We start from the raw sequence: 9,579 nt of genomic DNA on the forward strand, positions 1-9,579 counted from the left end.
CACGTTTGCCCTCCGCTAAACCACGCCCCTCCTCTGCCTCTGGGGAGGAAGGCCTGCCAGCCACAGTGGGGTTCCCCCGGGACCCACTGCAAGGCACCTCCAGCCCAGGCCCTATCCCGGCCTGGCCCTGGCCCCAGCCCCACCCACAGCCCCAGCCCCAACCGGGCCCCAGCCTGGCATCTGGAAGCAGGGTGGGGGCGGGGGGGCGGGCGGACAGGTACAGAGACGCAGATGCACTGGGAGCCTTAGAGATACTGAAGACCGCTGCTCTGACTCCCATGACGCGTCTTTTTTGGAAATAAAGTGCTCATCAGATCCCGCCTTCGGAGGACATCCCTGCCTCTCCCGTTTCACTGTGGACACCTGCCAGGCCCCGGGCTGGTGAGCAGGCGGGGCTGCCCCTCCAGCCTCACAGGTGCTTCTGGCCAGTCCGCCCAGCCCCCACCTGGCCTTCCCACAGTCACAACGTCCTCCCCCTGGAAAATGATAGCCCTTTTTAAAAGATTTAATAGAAGGGTGTGAAAATCACACTTAATTTCTAAAATCAAAAGATCACAGGAACTAAACACCCTGATCGACTGCTCTGAATTGAACGTGTGTCCCTGCGGAATTCCTATGCCTTTGCCTGACCCCCAAAGTGTGGGTGTTAGGAGGTGGGGCCTTAGGGCAGTGACTGGGCGATGAAGGGGGAGCCTCACAGTGGGATTAGCGCCCTAATAAAGGGACCCAGGAGCTTCCTAGAGAGGGCACAGGGGGTGGAGGGCCGGGAGCCAGAAGCAGGCCCCCGACACCGGACCCGCCGAGCCACGATCCCCGACGCGCAGCCTGCAGAGCTGGGGAGCGGCGTCTGGTCTGTAAGCCCCGGGCTGTGTGGTTACTGCAGCAGGAACAGACTGAAACCAGACCACCGCTACTCGGAATGAACACTCACACGCCGTACCCCTCGCGGTTTATTTTGAAAAACTACCCCTCGGTTATCGTGTTCTCTCCCTTGCCCATCATTTTTCTTAAAGAGCACGTTACAAAACGTTGGGGGGTACGTTATCTTTGCAGACGGACACACTGGCAGGGGATTCATGAATCATGACCCAAAAGCTCGTCGTCTTCCTCCTGAGTCAGGCAAACAGCAAATGGCTATGAGAAGAAGTCTGCTTACAGCAACAGGAAAATTCGACGCCCGGCGATGACAGTGCAGTGGTTATAATGAAGTTCACACCCTCAGCCCACACACCAGACACACAAACCACCGCTGCTCCCGGAGGGCGGGAGGGTCGGCGCCTGAGCAGCGCACGCGGCGAGGCTCCTGGCGGCCCCTGCGCGGAGGCCGGCCCTCACTTTGAGTCCTGGTCTTGCTTTTCGTCTAGGAGGGCGGAGCGGATGCCCAGCTTTTTCAGTTCCTCCACCAGGTCCCCGTTCTGGTGCATCTGCAGGAGGATGTCACAGCCCCCCACAAACTCGCCGTTGAGGAACACCTGCGGGATGGTGGGCCAGTTGGAATAGTCTTTAATGCCTGTGGGGAAAGCACAGTGTGTCATGGAAACGGCAGAGCTGAACTGTCCACAGGCAACGCTTCTACCCGCCCCTGGCAGACCGGCGCCTCCCCGCCCCCCCAGCTCGGGGACAAGTGCTCGCTGAGGAGAGCAACGGCCGCCGCTTAAACCCAACCCTGCCCAGGACCAAGTGTGAGGCCTCAGGTGGTCGCTGAACCTCTCGCTGGGCCCCTCCCCTCCAGCTGTGATGGGACAGGAGGGAGGCTCCCACGAAACCCCTGGCACAGGCTGGGTTATCACCAGGGAACCGGGTCGGCTGTGGACGTCACACAAGATACCCACGACCTAGAAGCAATGCCACAACTTCATTCCCAAGAGGAGGGCTGGCCACGGAGCCCTCGTGGTGACATTGCTGAGTGAGGCCGGCCCCACCTGGGCCTGTCCGGTTAGTGAATGTCACCAGCCACTTCCGCTCAGACCTTAGGCACTGCTTTTCCTTTGTTAACCTTTGACCCAGAGAAACGCCCTTGCCCATGGCTGCAGGCGAGCCCTGTCCTGTGCAGCCAGGGGGGCGCTCGCTCCGGGCGGGCGCTGGGCTCCGCAGACTCACAGGGTGAGCTGAGGGAGGGCGGGCCAGGCGAGGGCCACTGGCGGTGAGACAGGGACCTGCAGCGCACGTGCCAGGAGACAGCGCAGCCAGCGACCGTTCTGTTCTGAGCCCAAGGAGACGGTTATGACAAAGTAAGAAGGAAATGTGGTTTCAACCCTGAGACAGAAAAACCCATTCCTTTCCCGTTCATCCTCACCATTATTCGGCCTGGGGATCGGGCAGAAACCGGCAGTCCGACATCCCCCAAGGGATGCAGCAGTGGGGCAGGGCCTCGCCACAACTCCATGGGTAGGTAGCCCGCACCACCGCAGCTGCACTGGCCAGCCCTGAGCCCGGAGTCTGTTGCTGGTCAGTCAGCTGAGCAGTGCTCCTGCTGTGGGAGCACACTGACCACCAGGGGGCAGCTCCTGCATTGAGTCTCTGCCCCGTGGTGGTCAGTGCGCCTCACTGCAACTGGCCATTCGGTCGCTTAAGCTTTATATATAGACTAGAGGCCCGGTGCATGAAATTTGTGCATGCGGGGGTTGGGAGGGCAGTCCCCCAGCCCGGCCTGCACCCTCTCCAATCTGGGACCCCTTGGGGGATGTCCAACTGCCAGCAGTCAGACATCATACCCCTCGCAATCCAAGACCCCTGACTCCTAACGGCTCACCTGCCTGCCTGACTGATTGCCCCTAACCACTCTGCCTGCCTGCCTGATGCCCCTAACTGTTCCCCTGCTGGCATGATCGCCCCTAACTGCTCTCCCCTGCTGGCCTGGTCACCCCTAACTGCTCTCCCCTGCTGGCCTGATCATCCCTAACTGCCTCTGCCTCAGCCCGGTCACCATGGCTTTGTCCGGAAGGACGTCCAGAAGATGTCCCATCTAATTAGCATATTACCCTTTTATTAGTATAGATATTGAGATGAAATATTCTTTTGAAAACATATCTAGGCAATAAACTTCTGTGTTGATTATGTTAAAGCAGAGGATGGTCAAAAGCATGACATAAAAATCACTACAGAGTATATGTGATATTTTCATACTTACATAGATAGGCAGTTATTTTTAAATGGCCAAAATGAGCACAAAATAAACAAAGCAGAAAGGTCAACAGATTTTGCAAACAAAATAAAAACACAAGAACTGGTTCTAGATGCCCTATCATTTATTATCAAACATTTACTTTCCAAATAAAATGACCAGTTTGAGTTCTATCACTGCCGTCTAAAAAACAGCAACTCGCCCTAAATGGCAGCACAGCGGAGGCCCAGGCGGCCGAGGCCTTATCTTTCTCTCCCAGACGCGCTGGAAGAAATGCCTGCCCCGTCACAGCCCCGCCAAGCACACTCTTTTTCCCTGAACTCTTCTTGCTGGGGCACAGCTGACCTGTGATGTTATCATAGTTCCAGATGCACAACATGATGTTCGCAGACACTGGTCACACAGTGAGTCTAACATCTATCACCACACACAGTTACAGTGTTTTGTGTATGTATGTGATGAGAACGTCTAAGATCTATTCTCTTAGCAACTGCAAAGCATACTTCTAAGTCACTCTGGGTGTCAAAAAAAAAAATGAATACCTCAGCTAAGAGGTATGGGGTGACTGACAAAGGGCAAACTCCATGAAGACCAGAATGTCCTTATTTTACAGCGATGCCAGTTACAAATCTTCTTTTACTGTTATGATGACAGGGTGGGTGTGGGAATTAAGACATGTTTAAAGTAAGTATGAACTTCTTTTTAATTCTTCTAAACTTTCTTAAATGTCTTGTACATTTATGTACGTGATCCATTTATGCGTGTGATATATCTGGGTTTTTTAAATTATTAATACACTGTATTGAGCTTTCCATGATAATACATATCTATTGGTTCTTTAGGTGAGTGCCTACAGTTTTTGAAACACACCAAAAATGAAAATAAACTGGCCGTCTGCGGGTCCCCCAAACCACACATCTAACCCAGAAGACACACTGCTGAGGAACAGGCAGGTTTTGGTTCCATGGAGCATGTTTGAGAACCACGAGGACCAAAGCACTAGGCCTGTCGCATTCATTAGACATTATGTTGCCGACCACAGGTCCCGACTGTAAGGGAAGAGAAGGCTGCGCCACCAGGACCCATCCCACCGCCCAGACCACCAAACAAGCGGGCTTTCCAACCCCCTGAGCACCCGGCACGGAGCCAGGGGCGAGGGAACTGACTCCTTGCAAACCCTGTGGGAGCAGCCACGGTGCCCACTGGCTGACAGTTCATCATAACCCACCTTTCCTGCTGCTTTAGTGTTTAGATTAACGAGTGTGATGGGCAGCTGAAAGCTTTGGCATCTTCCTTAAAAAACATAAAAAGTCCGATTACAAGTGTAAATATTTAAGGACTACCCGATTCCTATAGAGCAGCAATTTCCAACCTTTTTCATCTCATGCACACGTAAACTAATGACTACAATTCTGCGGCACACCAAAAGGTATTTTACATTTTTTGCCCATCTAACAAAAAAATGGTATAAACTTGATTCATTCACACCAAATGGCTATTGTATTGGCTGTTGTCATTTTTTTATTTACTTTTTTTAAAATTAAATTTATTAGGATGACACTGGTCAACACGAAATGAAGGTTTCAGGTTGTTGTCATTTTTTATCTGACATCTAAGGGAGCAGAGGTCAGTGCCCCTGACTACACAGTCAGGGCTGCATGTTTTAACAGTTCTTGCGGCCGCGGCTGCTGCAGTGAAGTGAGACGTCCAATGATAAAGGCCATTGCCCACCAACTGAGAGCTACAGTCCCATCGGGCACAGTGAACTGTTTAAAGGTGGCTACGTTCTCTCACACCTCAATTTTCAAAAACTGCAATTTACAGCAATAGTGCTTACAAACACCACTTGGAATACTCAGAATCAAAGCTAAACTCTTGAAAACTCAACAATTATACCCAAGAATGGATTGTAATGACAATCACATTTTATAAACAGTTGACAGTGATTCGATGTGGGACAGAAAGTGTCGACGGCAAAGCAACGTAACCGGGTAACATTAGGAATCGGGCGTTAGGAAGCTGTCTCATATACACCGACTGCTCCCCCAAAGTTAACACTCCAAGCACCAAGCCCGGGGGGTAGGGGGGGGGGACGGACCCACATGCACTGGATGACTCCCTTCCAGAGCTTTCGAAAGGGACTTTTCAAATCCATCACATTTCAGGACCTTCGTTCCTGGTTTGGCAGTAAGTGTTAAGGGACCATAACCAGCCCTCTTTTCCTGTAGGTTTCACTAAGGGAGCTTCGGAGTCCGATGCAGGTAATTCCCACGCTGCCACTTCCTTGGCTCTGGGACTTGGACAAGTCCTGTCACCTATTTCTCCAGCTTCCCTGACCTCGGGAAGGGCGCCAGGGGTAGCGGAGACCCTCGATGGAGGGGAAGCGAAGTGCGGGGCAGAGCGAACAGCAGCCATCGGCCTGCGGGTCAGCAGCCTGCGGCCTGCCAGCGTGGACCCGCGGCCTCACCTAAACCTGCTGCTCTCTTAGCCCGTTTCCTGACCTATAACATGGGAATAACTCTACGCCTCAGACTTAGTATGAAGATGGATTAAGCTCCCCCAGGGCCAGGGACAATGATTTTGCAGCTTTAAAGGGCAGGCTGGAACGGTCGGCCTCTGCTCTACACCTTTGGGCCAAACCTGGTCCACTTCCTGTTCTTGTAAATAAAGTTTTACTGGAGCTTGGCCATGCTTATTCATGTATGCATTCTCCTGACTGCTTTCACGCTGCAACAGCGAGCTGAATGGCTGCCACAGAGACCGCACAGTCCATGAAGACGAATGTGTTTACTCTCAGGCCCTTTTCAGAGGAATAGAGGCTATAGACTCGGGAGTGAAGGGCCGGCCCGCAGCAGTGTGCACCCTCAACTCGACTAGGTGCTGACAGTCATTGCCCCAAAGTGAGGGAACTATCTTACACTCTCATCTCCCGCGGAGGGCGCACGCGCACGCACACACACACACACACACACACACACACGCACACACACGGACGCCGCCTTATCGGACTTCTGGAGTGCGCTGGGTCACTGCTTGTTACTGCTGCCTCCCAAGCCCTGGCCCCCACACCCTCCCTGCCCCGACGGCATGCCCTTTCTCCCACACCAGCCCAAACGCGGAGGCAACAACACAGGATGGTCCCTGATACCCTGAGCCTGGAAGCCCGAGAGCCCAGCCTCGGGCGGACCCCACTGCCCAGGACAGCGACTTCGGCCCCACCGCCCACCGCCCAGCTCCTTCTCCACCCACCCGACAGGCCGGCGTCCTCCAAGGACCCCCCCCCCCCCCCACACACACACACAGTGCCCAGCTCCCAGGCGCTTACTCTCTCCCTCCCCCACCCCCTCCCACCGCCCCGCCTGCAGAGCCGGGGTCCGGCCGCTGACCACTCTCCTGGGGCGCAGCCTGAGAACTCGCCCCGAAACGCCGATTTCAGCTCCGCGTGAGGATCGTGAGCCGCGGGGACTCTCCCCGCCGCCCAAGGTGGCAACAGTGCCCGAGCCCAGATCCTCACCGGGTTCAAGTCACTCCCGGCCCCACCCAGGCCCTAAGGCAACAGGACCCCGCGCCCTAACCCCGCTCCCACCCCCGACCGACCCCCCACCCCGCGCCCCGCGGCCCTGACCTTGCCGGAGCTGGGGGTCGTCCAGCACGTTGTAGGCCGCGTAGTCGCTGACGCCGTGCAGCCGCAGGATCTGCACCACCGCGTTGCTGAAGCCGCACTGGGGCTGCTCCGGCGTGCCCTTGAGGAAGACCACCACCTTGTCCTTCTTCACCATCGCGTCCAGCCGCTCCGCCGAGCCGCCGCCGCCGTCGGAGCCCGCCGCCCGCACGCCCGGGCCCCGCAGCCCGCCGCCGCCCGCGCCGCGCCCCCAGCGGAGCAGAGCCGCCGCCGCCCGGCCCAGGGACCCACTCATCCCGCACGCCCGCCGGAACGCTCTATGCCGGGGACCTCGGCTCGCCACCCGGAGCCTTGCCCCGCCCCGCCGAGGCCCGGCCCGCCCCCCGAGGGCCCTCATTGAGCCGGCGCCGAGCAGCGCTCCGTGATTGGAGAAGGCTGGCTTATAACTACTCGAGTCTTCCAATCCCGTCACTCGCCCCGCCCCGACAGGGTGAAGGTGGTCCTTACGCCTGAGCCGCATCCTACAGCCTTCTCATTGGCCCTCGGCAGCCGCTTTGCCAGCTGATTGGAGAGAGTGGATGTCCATCAGGATCACGCTCCGCGGCAGAGAGAGGCGACCCGGGAGGGTCGAGGGGCCTGCTGGGATGGGCCGGAAGACTGGGAAAGGCTCGGGGCGGGGTTTCGCCGCCCTGCGGAACGCCGGGAAGGGGTCACTGCCAGAGGAAGGTTCCGGTTCCGGTTCAAGTAGTGGTTGAGTTGCTACGGCAACGCGGCTGGCGGGTTCCTCCGTGGCAGGCGGTAACTGGGCTGGAGGAGGCCTAGTGCACCTTTCCCAGCCTTGGTGAGCGGCTCCGGTGCCTCCCTAAGGCCGCGACCGAATGCGGCCGTTCTTGGCGGAAGCCGGGCCGGGCACTGGCGGACAGGCCTGCCCGGGGTTGCGTCATCGGGCCTGGCCACACGTCCCAGCTCTCCTGGCCCCGCCGCCCACGTGGGGGGGCAGGTCCAGACCCGGCCCGCTGGCTCCGGCCTCTGGCTCTCGTTTATTTCTCTAAAGAAAAAAAAGAAAACCCTTTTATTTTAGAAGTTTGTAAAGCGCTCTCGTCTGATGACCCCACCGGGGTTTGGGGTTCGCTGACCTTCCTCCCCGTTGAATGGGCAACGGAGACGGGAACTGGCTCGTTGGACTAACGTTTTGTGAGCAGGTGCGTGCGCGGCGCGGAGCGAGCGGGGCTGTGAGACGCAGGTGCGCGGCCACGTGGGGGTGCGGAGTACAGGAAGGAGGGCCCGTCGCCTCCTCCGGCCTCCGTGGCATTAGATGGGGGCGGATTTCGCGCCCGGGCCCGCGGTTTGAGTCTGCGCTCCTGCGGGTGGGAGTCGCGGAGGGCAGGTCGCCGCGTGGTCTGCAGTCTTGGAGCCGCGCTGGGTTGGCGGTACCCGAGGGCACACCAGACTTGCAGGAAAAGCAAACCCCGGAGGAAGCTGAGGCATGGCTGCTCGAGCGCCAGCCGGCCATGTGCAATGTTCCTCTGATAGTCCCGGGCACTGTTGCCACGGCGATGGTGACTGTCCGTGTCATCATCTATCCACCAACAGTGAGAGAAGCTTTGCAGTCGAGATATTGTTTAACAGACGGAGTGGCTTCTGTTGGACACTAAGTACTGCTACAAAGGACTGGTTTTTAAAAAGTTGTGTCTGGGGGTGACCTGTTTATGCTTTGGAGGTGCCCGAATTCAGAAAGTAAGTACAGGTGCTGTCAGCAAGGGAACCTTCCAGCTCTTCCTTCAGTGTGAAACTTGAGCCTGATAAAGTGAAAATAAACTCAAGACTATGTCGGGGGGCTCCCTTCTCCGCATCCAGCACGGGTCGGGGTGGGGGAGCAGAGAAAGAGCGAGAACCGGTTCTTTTAAGTAGGAGGCGCTTTGGGGATTAGAGAAATGAAAAGACAGACACAGAAATAGAGGGAGGAGCTGGTCTGGGTGACTTCTGTTCTCTTCTGGCGGAGAGACCCAGCCCCGAAGCAGCGTGTTTATTTTATAGCCCCAGTTCCCCAAAATAGCAGGAGGTTTCACCAAAACTCAAGGGAGGTATTCCTGGTGCTTGACTGGATTTACATAATAAAAACCCATTCCAGGGCACCTCGGCTTTGAAGAGTTGAGCTGAAGGCATTCTCACCTTTTGGTCAGAAATGCCCCAAGGTAAGGCTGTGCCCACGCCTTGGGTTCAGTGGACATGACTTAAAGGGGAGCCATGGCGCCTCCCTGGCAGGGGGCCTCCCACACACGACCTTACTCAGAAGTGCCCCTCAGTGACCCGTCGGGGATTGATGTTTGGTAGTTTCCAATGTGGGACCCAAAGTTGATCAGCTTCTTAAAGGATCCCCCCCACCCCTCCCTCCTTTGATGATTCCAGGTAAATCAGAGGCACTGGCACCAGGAACGGAAATACACAGGAAACGGCCGATGCAGAAGCAGAACCGAAGTCCAGCATGTGGTGCATTTAACAGTAGAGAATATATTGTTTCCCAAACCACCTAACTTTCACTCATGCTTGTATTATAGTAAGATGTGTAGGGTTTTTAAAATAAATATTGGCGATTTGCTCCTGAAAATGTACATTGTTTATTGCCTGCCCTAAACCATGTACTCCGGCTTTTGTGTACTGCTATCCCTTACCGGGAGTGTAATACTGGCTTCGCAAGGGTGGTTGTCTTTTCCGCTGCCGGGTGTTAACACATTGCCTACCGCTCACGGGTTTTCTCGTGTTTCGCGCGCCATCTGTTATGGACCTTAGATGTCAACACACTGTCTTGTCCACTGTGGGGCGCGGTTACGGT

At 56.2% G+C, this 9,579-nt stretch overlaps 1 protein-coding gene, 1 long non-coding RNA gene and 1 other non-coding gene across 3 annotated transcripts; 2 read left to right on the forward strand and 1 right to left on the reverse strand.

Annotated features, from left to right (window-relative positions):
- Positions 1 to 914: 914 nt before the first annotated feature.
- On the reverse strand, positions 915 to 7,056 carry GLRX5 (glutaredoxin 5). Its single transcript, XM_036317850.1, has 2 exons — positions 6,750 to 7,056; positions 915 to 1,510 (listed from the first exon to the last, which is right to left on the reverse strand). The coding sequence occupies exons 1-2, from the start codon at positions 7,039 to 7,041 to the stop codon at positions 1,332 to 1,334; spliced, it is 471 nt and encodes a 156-aa protein (XP_036173743.1). The 5' UTR covers positions 7,042 to 7,056; the 3' UTR covers positions 915 to 1,331.
- A 365-nt stretch (positions 7,057 to 7,421) lies between these two features.
- Positions 7,422 to 9,354, forward strand: LOC118660435. The gene is made up of 2 exons (XR_004968917.1): positions 7,422 to 7,948; positions 9,156 to 9,354. It is a non-coding gene; the product is annotated as an uncharacterized LOC118660435 (long non-coding RNA).
- Positions 8,144 to 8,415, forward strand: LOC118661782. Its single transcript, XR_004969471.1, has one exon.
- Positions 9,355 to 9,579: the final 225 nt, after the last annotated feature.

This window comes from Myotis myotis, unplaced genomic scaffold (assembly GCF_014108235.1).
Source record: "Myotis myotis isolate mMyoMyo1 unplaced genomic scaffold, mMyoMyo1.p scaffold_m19_p_1, whole genome shotgun sequence".
In the NCBI taxonomy this organism is placed as follows: Eukaryota; Metazoa; Chordata; class Mammalia; order Chiroptera; family Vespertilionidae; genus Myotis; species Myotis myotis.